The sequence below is a fragment of the Heterodontus francisci genome, chromosome 10 (genome assembly GCF_036365525.1).
Source record: "Heterodontus francisci isolate sHetFra1 chromosome 10, sHetFra1.hap1, whole genome shotgun sequence".
NCBI classification, from domain to species: Eukaryota; Metazoa; Chordata; class Chondrichthyes; order Heterodontiformes; family Heterodontidae; genus Heterodontus; species Heterodontus francisci.
The window spans coordinates 118,143,948-118,159,732 of record NC_090380.1 but is presented as its reverse complement, the minus strand read 5'-3'; the positions used below and the strand labels follow the sequence as shown (position 1 = coordinate 118,159,732).

Below are 15,785 nucleotides of genomic sequence, written 5' to 3'. Positions count from 1 at the left end.
TACCCTTTATTTTATATTGCCTCTCCTCGTTCTTCCTCCCAAAATGTATCACTTCATACTTCCCTGCATTAAATTTCATCTGCCATGTGTCCGCCCATTCCACCAGCCTGTCTATGTCCTCTTGAAAGTCTATTACTATCCTCCTCTTCACAATTCACAATTCTTGCAAGTTTTGTGCCTTCTGCAAATTTTGGAATTATGCCCTGTACACCCAAGTTTAGGTCATTAATGTAGATCAAGAAAAGCAGAGGTCTAATACCGACCCCTGGGGATCCCCCTCTGTACCTTCTTCCAGTCTGAAAAACAACTGTTCACCACTACTCTCTGTTTCCTGTTACTCAGCCAACTTTGTATCCCTTCTGCCCAGTCCCTTTTATTCCATGGGTTTTAACTTTGTTCACAACTTCTTATGTGGCATTTTATCAAATGCCTTTTGCAAGTCCATGTATAACACATCAACTGCATTATCCTCATCAACCCTTTGTTACATTATCAAAAAACTCAATGAAGTTAGTTAAATGTGATTTGCCCTTAATTAATCCACGCTTGTCCAAATGCCTGTTAATTTTGTCTCAGATTATCATTTCTAAAAGCTTTCCCACACTCAGGCTAAACTGACTGGCCTGTAGTTGCTGGGTTTATCCTTACACTCTTGTTCAAAAAAAGAATGTAACATTTGCAATTCTGCAGTCCTCTAGCACCACCCCTGCTTCTAAGGAGGATTGGGAGATTATGGCCAGTGTCTCTGCAATTTCCACCCTTACCTTCGTATCATTGGATGCATCTCATCTGGTCCTGGTAACTTATCAACTTTAAGTACAGCCTGCCTTTCTAATACATCCTTTTCATCAATTTTTAGTCCATCCAGCGTCTCAACTACCTCCTTTTTCACGATGACTGTGGACAGTATCATCTTTTTTGATAAAGACAGATGCAACATACTCATTTAGTGCCTCAGCTATGCCCTCTGCCTCGATTGCATAAATCCCCTTTCTGGTCCCTAATCAGCCCCACTCCTCCTTTTATCACCCTTTTACTATTTATATTCCTATAGAAGATTTTTGGATTCCCTGTCAGTCTCTTCTCATACTCTCTCTTTGCTTGTCTTATTTCTTTCTTCATTTCCCTATATTTCTATATTCAGCCTAGTTCTCACTTGCATTATCAGTCATACATGCCCTTTTTCTGCATCCTCTTAGTGTCTATCTCTTTCGTCATCCAGGGAGCTCAGGCTTTGGTTGCCCTGTTTCCCCCTCATGGGAATGTACTTCGACTGTACTCGAACTATCTCCTCTATGGGCGGCACAGTGGCGCAGTGGTTAGCACTGCAGCCTCACAGCTCCAGCGACCCAGGCTCAATTCTGGGTACTGCCTGTGTGGAGTTTGCAAGTTCTCCCTGTGTCTGCGTGGGTTTTCTCCGGGTGCTCCGGTTTCCTCCCACAAGCCAAAAGACTTGCAGGTTGGTAGGTAAATTGGCCATTATAAATTGCCCCTAGTATAGGTAGGGAAATATAGGGACAGGTGGGGATGTGGTAGGAATATGGGATTAGTGTAGGATTAGTATAAATGGGTGGTTGATGGTCGGCACAGACTCGGTGGGCCGAAGGGCCTGTTTCAGTGCTGTATCTCTAAACTAAACTAAACTAAAGGCAGTTCATTTTTCCATTACAACTTTACTTGCCAATCTTTGATTTCAAATTACATGAGCCAGATTCATTCTCACCCCATTGAAATTGGCCCTCCTCTAATTAATTATTTTTACTCCAGATTTCTTCTTCTTCTTTCCCATAGCTAACCTAAACCTTATACTATGATCATTGTTCCCTAAATGCTCCCCCACTGACACTTGATTTACTTGACTCACTTCATTCCACAGAACCAGATCAAGCAATGCCACCTTTCTCATTGGACTGGAAACATAATGTAGAAAATTCTCCTTCATTAACTCTCTGCCCTTTACATTATTACCATCCCAGTCTATATTAGGATAGCTAAATTACACCATTATAACTATTGCTTTGTAACCTTTTACCTGGGTGAGGTTGCAGTTTACATTCAGGCTGCCTTACCCACAACAGAAGTATAGCAAGCTGTACACTTTCATTTGTTGAGCAAGTACTCGGCTGACTTGGTGTGTGTACGTACATGTACATGTGCATGTCTGTGTCTGTGTTTGTGTGCGGGTGTGTCTGCTGAATTGAATGGCCTTTTCAGTATCAATGACGTTGCTCTTTGCATCTTCTGTTTCAGGAACGCAGCCTCCATGTGCTGCACTTCCACTTTTCACAAGGAATTACCCATCCGGTTCAAAGAGATCCTACAGAATCCCCCTAGGAGTATCCAATTATTTCATAAATGATTTCAGGATTTTGTCTCCATGCTATCTGGGAGTCAATTTCAAAACAATTCTCATTCATTGTGTGAAAAATAATTTTCTGACAGCAGTACAAAAATTACCTTTACCTGGTTAGTCTGTCTGTCTGCCTAGTTCTACAGCCTTTACAAACTGGCACACCTCTGTAAGGTGATCTCTCAGACTCCCGTTTCCCAAGCTGAAAAATTGCCTAGGTTTCTCCAGTATTCAACAACAACTTGCATTTATATAGCACCTTCAGCATAGTAAGATTTCCCAAGGCACTTCATCGGAGTGTTATCAAATAAAATTTGGCATCAAGCCATATAAAGAGACATTAGTTCCAGTGACCAAAAGATTGGTCAAAGAGCTAGGTTTTCTGGAGCATCTTAAAGAAGGAAAGAGAGATAGTGAGGCGGAGAGGTTGAGGGAGGCAATTCCAGAGCTTAGGGCCTAGACAGCTGAAGCACAGCTGCCAATGGAAGAGCAATTAAATTCAGGAATGCACAGGAATCCAGAATTGGAGCGCAAACATCTCTGACATTTGTAGGGCCAGAGGAGGTTACAGATTTAGGGAGGGGCGAGGCCATTTGATCACAAAGATGAGAATTTTAGAATTGGGTCATGGGTTGGGGGAGAGCCAATGTAGATCAACTACTGGTACTAGGCATTAACCTCGAGGCTCTTAGAGTTAAAGAATCTTACATCATAGAATGAGGCCATTTGGCCCACTATGCCTGTGCTGGCTCTTAGAGCTATCCAATTAGTTCCACTCCTTCTGCTCTTAGTAGAATTATACAATCTTCCAGCATAGCAGGAGGCCTTCAGTGCTCAAAAGCCTCCTTTGTTTCTTGATGATTAGAATCAGAGATGGTGTTTAATGTGTGATCTGACCAGAGCCCTGTATGGCTTGATCACCCTGATTTGTATCTTACTGTTTTGGCCATGTGGTTAAACATCCTATTGGCTTTTGTTGATTGCTGTGTAGTAATTAGATATGTTGAGTCTACTAAGACATCCTCAGTCTCATTTAACTTCATCCTTGACTTTTTCGTCATCCTGCATTGTCTCGTTTTCCATCCAATTTGTGGTACTTCGTGCTTATTCAAATTAAGTAGCCTCTGCCATTGTTCAGCCAACTTGCAGATTTTGTCCAAGTCATTCTGTCATTTCAGAGCTGTCTGCTCTGATTCCACTGTTCCTCTTCAATTGGTATATTCTGCAAATTTGATCACTCTTCATTGAGTTTCTGAATCCACCTACTTGCACTAGTTTAGAAATAGTTAAGGTCTCAACACAAACACTAACAGACCCTCTTCTCCCCACCACCACCCTCCCCCAAACCTGATGTAATTCCTTTAATGGGCAGTTGTTCTCACAGGTTTGCCCAGAAACCTCACATAGAGTCATAGAGCCATATAATCATTTACGACATAGAAGGAGGCCATTCAGCCCATCAAGTCCATGTTGGCTCTCCATGGAGCAGTCCAGTCAGTCCCACTCCCCTGCTCGATCCCCGTAGCCCTGCAAGTTTATTTCCTTGAAGTGCCCATCCAATTTCCTTTTGAAATCATTGATTTTCTCTTTGGCTTCCACCACCCTCGTGGGCAGCGCGTTCCAGGTCATTACCACCTGCTGTGTTTAAAAAAAAAAAATTCTCCCTCACATTTCCCTGCATCTCTTGTCCAAAACCTTCAACCTGTGTCCCCTAGTCCTTGTACCATCAGTTAATGGGAACAGTTTTTCCTTATCTAATTTATCGAAGCCTGTCATAATCTCGTACACCTCTGTCAAATACCCCCTCAATCTCTTTTGCTCCAGGGAAAACAACTCCAGCTTTCCAACCTAACCTTGTAGCTAAAATCCCCTCATCCTTGGAACCATTCTGCACCCTGTTAAGGACCCTCATTTCCTTCCTAAGGTATGGTGACCAGAACTGGATGCAGTACTCTAGTGGGGGCCTTAGCAGAGCTTTATAAAGATGCAGCATAACTTCCCTGACTTTGTACTCTATGCCTCTATTTATGAAGCCCAAGATCCCATATGCTTTGCTAATCATTTTCTCAATATGTCCTGCCACTTTCAAAGATTGAGGTACATGCACCCCCCAATCCCTCTGTTCCTGCAGACTCTTTAGAACTGCGCCAGGAAGTCTATATTTCCTCACCTTATCCCTTCTGTCAAAATGCATCACCTTACACTTGTCTGTATTAAATTCCATCTGCCACCTGTCTGCCCATTCTGCTCGCCTAATTATGTCCTGTTGCAGGCGGTTTGTATCATCCTCACTGTTTGCCATTCCTCTCAGAGCTTTGAATTTAATTCAAAGACTTTCTTCTGGAACTTTATCAAAAACCTTTTTGGAAATCTAGGGCCTCCCCTGATGTCCACTTGGGTTGTCAGTTCTTCAGAGAAGTGGAGGAACATTGGGCAGGCAGGATCATCCTCTTCTGAATCTGTGCTGACCACTGTTAACTAAGTTATTGTTGTATAGATAATCCTCAAGTTTACTACTGATAATCGATTTCCAATATTTTACATGGACTGGAAATTAAGACTAATGGGTTTGTAGTTACCTGTGTTGTCTGTTTCACCTCATTTTGAATGCAGGCCTATTTCTGTTGGAGAGTAAAATGGGGCGGTGTGTAGTTTCCCGCCATAATGGCAGAATTATCGCTCACACTTCCAGACTTCTGGACTGTGGACAGCTGAGAATGACCCACACATCTGCTGTTTTGAGTATGGAAGCACCTTTAGAAAATGATCTGTACTATTCTTCGCAGCACTCAACTAATGTTCAGAATCACAAATTCTGTAATCAGTGCTGTCAGATAAGAAGGGAAGTAATGGTGCCTGCATCGATCATCGACAGTGTATTGTTATGTCGGGAGAGAAAGGATTCCCAGCTGACACCTACATCGAGTATGATGTCAATTCAAGATCATCATTAAATTAAGAGTGAGCATTTAGTCAGAGATGAGAAACAGTGTGTATTTTTGGTGCACACACATTGTACGTACACATAGACACACATACAGCACTTGCACATACACACACCACGTGCACACCGCACACCCACATATGCATATTGCATGTACACGTTCTGTGGGGATTCTCCTAAACTCCAGTTTGTAATGTCATTGGGAGATGCTAAGAAACCTGAGGGAATTAATGTAAGCGTGTTTCCCCCAGTATTGGCAGGAGATTCCCTGCAGAAATTCTACCCTGTATACACAACACATGCGCATGCACACATGACACTTGGACACGCACACACCAACTTCAGACACCCACACTTCACACACACAATCATAGAGTTACACGTGCTCTCACTCACACATACTTCACACTTGCACCCACACTTGCATACACCCCACCCTCACCCCTCTGACATATCCCGTCACCCACGCAACCCATCCCGTCTCTCACGCACCCTGTCCCCCACGCACCCCGTCTCCCACATACACCTCCCAGACCCCTCTCACACACATACCCCTCACGCACCCACCCCTCACGCACCCACCCCTCACGCACCCACCCCTCACGCACCCACCCCTCACGCACCCACCCCTCACGCACCCACCCCTCACACGCACCCACCCCTCACACGCACATACCCCTCACGAACCCACCTCTCACATACACAATTGATTTCCCCCTTTTTTGCTGGATTCATTTTATTCCCTTTGGAACTGCTTCACCTGACCATATACTCCAATTAATCCTTTATTCCCAGTCTCACCATTAACAATTCCTGTTAACACTATTTGATATAAAACTTACCTTCCTAAGTCCTTTTCTGAACCCATCATTTTATTTCTCATTTCACCTGTCCTCCTGACTCAGACAAAGTGTTGTCACTAGGATTCTAGCAACGGGTGCATCGAGACCTGAAATTTTCAGCAGCCATCTAAGCTCAGATTGTGTCTGGAGAGAACATTTTGAGCTGTATAATGCTGAGGTACAGTGCTGGTGAGGGCAGATCTATCACTGTATAATACTGAGGTGCAGTGCTGGTGAGGACAGGTATGCCACTATATAACATGGGTACAATACTGATGGATACAACTCTGTCACTGTACAATGGGATACAGTACTGGTGGGTACAGCCCTGTCACTGTATAACACTGGGGTACAGTACTGGTGGGTATGGGGCTTTACTGTGTAACCCTTCATGTGCCACTGCACATTGAGTATCAAGAAAGCATTATTAAACATAAAGTAATAAAAGTGAGATTTCTTCTATTTGCATTGTGTGTTAAATAAGCCCTAGTGACAACACTGATTTGTGTGGTTTTCTTTTCTTCATAGCATGTCTTAACTTTATTTTCCATTTGTTAACTGTTTCCACACCATTCTTTGCACTTTTCCCTGCTGTTTGTTCCTCTTTCCTGTTCCTTTATTTCTTCCCCCTTTTTCTTTTCCTTCCTCAGTTCCCCAGTGATGACTTTGACTTTTCCCAGAGGAGGGCCCATGCTTTTGAGGTAAGCCTGGGACTGGGCAATCATTGGAAGGGATGTTGGAGTGCTTGATTGCTAGAGTGCTGGGAGGGCAAGACCAGGACAATGGAAGAAGCTGGATACATGTTTGAAGACTAAAATATTCAGCAATATGAAAAGGTCATAGAGCCTAACAAATATGTCTTTTTGGTAGATTATTCCCACCTAACCACCTTCTCACTCTATCCCTCAATCCCACCTACCTCCCATATCTCTCAATCCCACCTACCCACCTTCTCCCCATATCCCACCAGACAGAGGAGAACTTTCTCCCTGATCCTCATTGTTTCATTCCCTAAAGGACACACCTGCCCTTTCCCCATACCCTTTTAAGTTGTGAAGGAGTACCTTGGGACAGCTAGGAAGGGTTAACCTGCAGTGACAACAAGGTGACTTTGAGGCATCTGAAATGGACAGGGGTGAGAGATGTGGAATGTCAGAAGCAAGGAATGGTGGGGACTGGGGTCAGAGTTATGGTGCCAGTCGGAGGAGAGAAAAAGTCAGTAAAAGTGCCTGTTCATCATCCAGTGAAGTCCCAGGGTTTTGACTGCTGCTTGTTGTCACGGAGAGATGGGTCATTATGTACAGCAAACTAGTTTCTGATCAGCAAGTGCTGTACACAGGGTCTGCTTAACGTGTGCAGTTGCCAACTATGATTGGATGTATTCCAGGAGGTCACAGGACCTCCTGCCACCAACTGTTCCACACTCCTACCATTGGTTGCCTGACATGTCCAAACTCATGCCCCTGCCTTCCCACAACCAAATGGAAAGTGAACAGACTGTTCCCTCCATTTCCAATACTTTTAGAACTAAGAAATAGTGTTCAAAGAAAGTGAAAAAAGACACACGGTTTTATTATGAATGGCCTTATATCCAGTCCTGGAGAGAAATCTTTAATTTCTGGAGACTCCAGGGCAGTTGGCAACGCTAATAAGGTATGGTTGGAATATTCTGGAAATAAGATGGAAGAACTGCAAATGCTGGAAATCTGAAATAAAAATGTAAGATCGTGCTCAAAGTCGTAGAGTCATTTACGGCACAGAAGGAGGCCAGTCTGCCCATCAAGTCCGTGCCAGCTCTCCATGGAGCTACTCAATCAGTGCCACTCCCCCGCTCAATCCCCATAGCCCTGCAAGTCTATTTCCTGGCCATCCAGTTTCTTTTTGAAGTAATTGATTGTCTCCGCTTCCACCACCCTTGTGGACAGCGAGTTCCAGGTCATTACCACTCGCTGTGTAAAAAAAGTTCTTCCCCATATTTCTCCTGCACCTCTTGCCCAAAACCTTCAATCTCTGTCCCCTAGTCCTTGTACCATTAGTTAATGGGAACAGTTTTTCCTTGTCTGACTTATCTAAGCCTGTCATAATCTCGTACACGTCTATCAAAACTGCCCTCAATCTCCTTGCTCTAAAAACAAACCTAGCTTTTCCAATCTAACCTTGTAACTAAAATCCTCTATCCCTGGAATCATTCTGATAAATCTTCGCACCCACTCAAGGACCCTCGCATCCTTCCTAAAGTGTGGTGACCAGAACTGGAACGCAGTACTCTAGTTGGGATCTAACCAGAGCTTTATAAAGATGCAGCAGAACTTCCCTGCTTTTGTACTCAATGTCTCTATTTATGAAGCCCAAGATCCCATATGCCTTACCAACAGCTCTTTCAATAAGTCCTGCCACCTTCAAAGGTCACTCAGTCTGTGGGCCATGAAGGCAAATCGAGACCTTCCTGATATGTACGCATCAGACCAGTTCTAAAGAATGACCTGGTATGTTTAGTTTTAGTTTAGTTTAGAGATACAGCACTGAAACAGGCCCTTCGGCCCACCGAGTCTGTGCCGACCATTAACCACCCATTTATACTAATCCTACACTAATTCCATATTCCTACCACATCCCCACCTGTCCCTATATTTCCCTACCACCTACCTATACTAGGGGCAATTTATAATGGCCAATTAATCTTTCAGCCAGCAAGTCTTTGGCATGTGGGAGGAAACCGGAGCACCCGGAGGAAACCCACGCAGACACAGGGAGAACTTGCAAACTCCACACAGGCAGTACCCAGAATTGAACCCGGGTCGCTGGAGCTGTGAGGCTGCAGTGCTAACCACTGCGCCACTATGTCTTGTTACTGAAGCTGAGTTACCTGTGAGATATTCTGAAGTTTTGTTTGGTCCACTTTTGAAGGGGAAATGGGCAGAAACGGTCTCTCGGAGATTAATTAGATGGGGTGGAGGTCAGGATACAAACCCCTACAGGGTTTGTTCTGGAATCTCCACAATGATTAGTCTTCATGAGAACTGCTGTGAGCAAGGCCCGGGAGAAAAATCGGCAGGGAACCAAACAGAATTATATATTTTTTTTTTTTGAACACTTCCATTTATTGGTTATAAAAATATCAAGATGGTGGGGGAGTGGTTAAAAGAGTGTGTGCCATTTTCAGTTGGCTGTGGGAAGATGGGAGGACAGACCAATGGCGGGAATGTAGTGGGTGAGGCAGATCAAGGTGTGAGGTCATGTGATAAATCCTCCGAAATATTCCCAACTTGAGTTGGCGGAGTTTGCGATGGAAAAGATTGCATGCAGACTGCAGAAGGACAACTTTGTGCCTTTACTCACCTCTCAAGTTATGTTACTCTGCCACCTAGTGACACCTATTTTAGCAAGAGACTGAGTTTCAACTTGGGATTGATTCAACTGAAGTGCACTGCTTAATTTTAGTATAAATCGTGTTTTTTTTTTAAAGTTAATTTCAAACTATCTGGGTTTATTTATTAGTATAATTTAAAATTCATGCCCTTTCCCTGTTCCCCAACAGTTTTCAACTCCTGCCTTCCTTACTTGTGTTCAGTTCTAAGTATTATGTAAACTTATTTCATGCTATGCCTTGCTGCTAACTTTGTGTTAATCATTAATTTTTTTCCTCACTTCTGGTTTCCTGCTATGTGCTTTTCACCACCCCTTCCCCCATTGCATTATTTCTTCCTTTTTATTCCTTTCCCAGCTCGTGAGTTATGGAGCTTTGCACTATTGTGAAAATTACCTGAAGGTAAGGATGAATGGGGGCAGAAGAGCTCAGTCCCTGCCTGAGGAGGAGCTAGAACAAACAGAGCAATTGGACAAGGGCTCAACACCTGGGAAGCCTTGGTCTGAGACTAATTCCTGCTATTGGCCAGATAGATCTGAACGTAGGAACAGGAGGAGGCCATTCAGTTCCTCAAGCTTAAACTGTCATTCAATCAGATCATGGCTAATCTGTAGCTCAGCTACATTTATCTGCCTTTGCTCCATATCCCTTGATACCCCTTACCCAACATAAATCTGTTGATCTCAGTCGTTAAGATTTCAATTGTCAGGAGAGGACATTGTTTAAGTGTGGAAAAGGATTGTATGCAGAGCATTCGTTTGTGTGAGAGCTCTTGTTTCCATAGAAAGCTTTATGCGTATAGGACTTGTCAGTATTACCACAGTTTGCATTCACTCGTCTCCCTCAGAAAATGCCAATGAGTTACAAAGATTCAGTACAATGAAAATTGCGCACACAACCATAGAAATGTTATGGCACAGAAGGAGGCCATTCAGCCCATTGTGTTTGCGCCAGCTGAAAAAACTAGCCGCCCAATCTAATCCCACCTTGAGGGTCTCTGCCTCCACCACCAATCTGGACAGTGAATTCCAGACACCCACCACCCTCTGGGTGAAAAGGTTTCTCCTCATGTCCCCTCTAATCCTTCTACCAATCACCTTAAATCTGTGCCCCCTGGTAACTGACCTCCCCGCCAGGGGAAACAGGTCCTTCCTGTCTACTCTATCTAGGCCCCTCATAATTTTGTACACCTCCAGTCACCCCTCAGTCTCCTCTGTCCTAAGGAAAACAACCCTAGCCAATCCAATCTTTCCTCATAGCTGCAACTTTCAAGCCCGGGCAACATCGTCCCTTGGGGGAGGAATGAGCTTCTGTCATTCTGTACACTCGTTCAAACAGAACCAATTGATAAGGTGGTGGCAAGCTGCCTTCTTGAACTGCTACAGTCTTAACTTGTGCGGGTACACGCAAGGTGCTATTTGAGAGGGAGTTCCAGGATCTTGACCTAGCGATAGTGAAGGAACAGCGATTATAGTTCCAAATCAGGATGGTGTGTGACTTGGAGGGGAACTTGCAGGTGGTGGTGTTCCCACACGTCGGCTGCCCTTGTCCTTCTAGGTGGAAGAGGTCACGGATTTGGAAGGTTCTGTCCAAGGATGCGTGGTGAGTTGCTGCAGTTCATCTTGTCGATGGTACATACTGCTGCCACTGTGCATCAGTGATGGATGGGGTGTCTATCAAGTGGGCTGCTTTGTCCTGAATGGTGTTGAACTTCCCGAGTGTTGTTGGAGTCACACTCATAACTTGTGCCTTGTAGTTGATGGACAGGCTTTGGAAATTCAGGAGATGAGTTACTTGCCACAGAATTCCCAGCCTCTGACCTATTCTTGTAGCCACAGCATTTATATGGCTGCTCCAATTCAGTTTCTGGTCAATGGTAACCCCTAGAATGTTGATAGTGGGGGATTCAGCGATGGTAATGCCATTGAACATCAAGGGGACATGGTTAGATTCTGTCTCACTGGAGATGGTCATTGCCTGGCACTTATGTGGCGCGAATGTTACTTACCACTTATCAGCCCAAACCTGGATGTTGTCTAGGTTTTGCTGCATATGGACACAGCCTGCTTCAGTAATTGAAGAATTGCGAATGGTATTGAACATCGTACACTCATCAGCAAACATCCCCAGTTCTGACCTTATGATGGAGGGATGGTCATTGCTGAAGATGGTTGGGCCTAGGACAGTGCCCTGTGGAACTCCTGCAGCAATGTCCTGGGGCTCAGATGATTGACCTCCAACAACCACAACCATCTTCCTTTGTGCTAGGTATGACTTCAACCAGTAGAGAGTTTTCCCCCTGATTTCCATTGACTTCAATTTGGCCAGAGGCTCCTTGATGCCACACTCGGTCAAATGCTGCCTTGATATCCAGGGCAATCACTCTCACCTCACTTGTTGAGTTCATCTCTTTTTTTCATGTTTGGACCTAGGCTGTAATGAGGTCAGGAGCCAAGTGGCCCTGGCGGAACCCAAACTGAGCATCAGTGAGCAGGTTGTTGCTGTTTAAGTGGTACTTGATAGCACTGTCGATGACACCTTCCGTTACTTTGCTGACAATCGAGAGTAGACTGATGGGGCGGTAATTAGCCAGATTGGATTTGTCCTGCTTTTTATGGAAAGTACAGACCTACGCAATTTTCCACATTGTTGAGTAATGCCAGTGTTGCAGCTGTACTGGAACAGCCTGGCTCAGGGCGCAGCTAGTTCTTGAGCACAAGTCTTCAGAACTACAGCTGGGATGTTGGCAGGACTCATAGCCTTTGCAGTATCCAGTGCCTTCAGCCGCTACTTGATATCACGTGGAGTGAATCGAATTGACTGAAGGTTGGCATCTACGATGCTGGGGACCTCAGGAGTAGGCCGAGATGAATCATCCACTCGGTACTTCTGGCTGAAGATCGTCGCAAATGCTTCAGCCCTTTCTTATGGTGAGTATAATGTGGGAGACCAGCCAAGAGTGCATTGGAATAGTCAGTTCTAGAGGTAACAAAGGCATGGATGAGGGTTTCAGCAGCTGATGAGCTGAGGCAGGGCAGAGTTGAGTGACTTTACAGAAGTGGAAATAGCCGGTCTTAGTGATAACACGAATATGTGATTGGAAACTCATCTCGGGGTCAGCACCAAGGTTGGGAACAGTCTGGTTCAACCTCAGACAGTTGCCATGGAGACGGATGGAGTTGGTGGCGAGTGAGCAGAGTTTGTGGCAGGAAATGAAGAAAATGGCTTCAGTCTTCCCCGTATTTAGTTGGAGGAAATTTCTGCTCATCCAGTAGTGGATGCCGGACAAGCAGTCTAATAATTTAGAGACAATGGAGGTGTCAAGGGAGATGGTGGTGAGGTAGAGTTGGATGTGGTCAGTGAACACGTGAACCCTAATGCTGTGCTTTCGGATGATGTCAGTGAGAAACAGCATGTAGATGAGAAATAGGAGGGAGCTAAGCATAGATCCCTGGGGACGCCAGAGGTAACAGTGCAAGAGCAGGAAGAGAAGCCATTGCAAGTGATACCCTCTGGCTACGACTGGTTAGATAAAAATGGGACCAGGTGAATGCAGTCCCACCCAGCTGGACAACGGTGGTGAGGCAGTGGAGGAGGATGGTGTGGTCAACTGTGTCAAAGGCTGCAGACAAGCCGAGAAGGACGAAGAGGGAAAGTTTACCTTTGTCACAGTCACATAGGATGTCATTTGTGACTTTAATAAGAGCTGTTTCAGTACTGTGGCAGGGGTGGAAGTCTGAATCCCTTCAGCACGGATTTGGGAGGCAACAACATGTTCAAGGACTTTGGAGAGGAAGGGGAAGTTGCAGATGGGGCAGTAGTTTGCAAGGATGGAGGGGTCGAGGCTTGGTTTTTTGAGGAGAGGACTGATGATGGCAAATTTGAAGGGAAGAAGGACAAGGGAGAACTGTTAGCAATGACAACTAAAAAACAATGTCCTTGTGACAAATTTATCCAGCTTTCTGAATGCAGCCTGTTTGTTGGCTCAGTCTCTGTTTAGAATCCTAGTCGCTGGTGACTCAAATTGGTGCTTTTGGGCAGGTTTAATCATGGAGCAGTCTTTGCAATCAAGATCGGCCAATGATTGGCGTAATCCAGTGTTGTAGCGTATAAATGGGAGGAGGCCATTCAGCCCCTCAAGCCTGTTTCTGCCATTCAATTAGATCACGGCTGATCTGTGTCTTAACTCCATCTGCCTTGGCCCTTTAATATCCTTACCTAACAAAAATCTATCAATCTCCGTTTTGAAATTTTCATTTGACCCCTCGCCTCGAGTGTATTTTTTTTAGCGGGAAGAGTTCCAGATTCCCACTATGCTTTGTAATAGAGTCATAGAGTTATACAGCACAGAAACAGGCCCTTCGGCCCATCATGTCTGTGCCGGCCATCAAGCACCATCAACATAAGCATTCGAATCCCATTTTCCAGCACTTGGCCCGTAGCCTTGTATGCTATGGCGTTTCAAGTGCTCATCTAAATACTTCTTAAATGTTGTGAGGGTTCCTGCCTCTACCACCTCTTCAGGCAGTGCGTTCCAGATTCCAACCACCCTCTGGGTGAAAAAAAATTTCCTCAGATCCCCTCTAAACCTCCTGCCCCTTACCTTAAATCTATGCCCCCTGGTTATTGACCCCTCCGCTAAGGGAAAAAGTTTCTTCCTATCCAACCTATTAATGCCCCTCATAATTTTGTATACCTCAATCAGGTCCCCCCTCAGACTTCTCTGCTCTAAGGAAAACAACCCTAGCCTATCTAGTCTCTCTTCATAGCTGAAATGCTCCAGCCCTGGCAACATCCTGGTGAATCTCCTCTGCACCCTCTCCAGGGCAATCACATCCTTCCTATAGTGTGGTGCCCAGAACTGTACACAGTACTCCAGCTGTGGCCTAACTAGCATTTTATACAGCTCCATCATAACCTCCCTGCTCTTAGATTCTATGCCTCGGCTAATAAAAGCAACTATCCCATATGCCTTCCTAACCACCTTATCTACCTGTGCTGCTGCCTTCAGTGATCTATGGACAAGTACACCAAGGTCCCTCTGACCATCTGTACTTCCTAGGGTCCTACCATCCATTGTATATTCCCTTGCCTTGTTAGTCCTCCCAAAATGCATCACCTCACACTTCTCAGGATTAAATTCCATTTGCCACTGCTCTGCCCATCTTACCAGCCCATCTATATCATCCTGTAATCTAAGGCTTTCCTCCTCACTATTTACACCACCACCAATTTACGTGTCATCTGTGAACTTACTTATCATACCTCCTATATTCACGTCTAAATCATTAATGTACACAAACAGCAAGGGTCCCAGCACCGATCCCTGTGATACACCACTCATCACAGGCTTCCACTCGCAAAAACAACACACCACCATCACCCTCTGCCTCCTGCCGCTAAGCCAATTTTGGATCCAATTTGCCAAATTGCCCTGGATCCCATGGGCTCTCACCTTCTTAACCAATCTCCCATGCCGGACCTTATCAAAAGCCTTACTGAAATCCATGTAGACTACATCGACTGCTTTACCCTCATTTACACATCTGGTCAGCACCTCGAAAAATTCAATCAAGTTAGTTAGAAACGATCTCCCCCTGACAAAGCCATGCTGACTATCCCTGATTAATCCCTGCCTCTCCAGTGGAGATTAATCCTGTCCCTCTGAATTTTTTCCAATAGTTTTCCTACCACTGATGTTAGACTCACCGGCCTGTAGTTACCTGGTTTATCCCTGCTACCCTTCTTGAATAATGGTACTACATTCGCAGTCCTCTGGTACCTCTCCTGTGGCCAGAGAGGATTTGAAAATTTGTGTCAGAGCCCCTGCTATCGCCTCCCTTGCCTCACATAACAGCCTGGGATACATCTCATCTGGGCCTGGGGATTTATCCACTTTTAAGCACGTCAAAACAGCTAATACTTCCTCCCTTTCAATGCTAATATGTTCAAGTATATCACAAACCCCCTCCCTGATCTTTACACCTACATCGTCCTTCTCCATAGTGAACACAGATGAAAAGTAATCATTTGAAACCTCACCTATGTCCTCCGGCTCCACACACACACAGATTGCCACTTTGTCCCTAATGGGCCCTACTCTTTCCCTGGTTATCCTCTTACGCTTAGTATACTTATAAAATGCCTTAGGAATTTCCTTTATCTTGCCCGTCAGTGTTTTTTCATGTCCCCTCTTTGCTCTCCTAATTACTTTTTAAAGTACCCCCCTACACTTTCTATACTCCTCTAGTGCCTCCGCTGTTTTCAGCGCTCTGAATCTGT

The 15,785-nt window shown here is 44.9% G+C and overlaps 1 protein-coding gene across 3 annotated transcripts in view; it reads left to right on the top strand.

Annotated features, from left to right (window-relative positions):
• gbe1b (glucan (1,4-alpha-), branching enzyme 1b) overlaps positions 1-15,785 on the top strand; it is a 666,883-nt gene that overhangs the window by 637,062 nt on the left and 14,036 nt on the right. Inside the window, exons 16-17 of one of the 3 annotated variants that reach the window (XM_068041299.1) lie at positions 6,787-6,837; positions 9,861-9,905. The exons of 1 other annotated variant lie outside the window; for it this stretch is intronic. In XM_068041299.1, the coding sequence (XP_067897400.1) occupies positions 6,787-6,837; positions 9,861-9,905 (96 nt within the window). The remainder of the gene's footprint in view (positions 1-6,786; positions 6,838-9,860; positions 9,906-15,785) is intronic. One more of the 3 variants, XM_068041300.1, reaches the window with a different exon arrangement.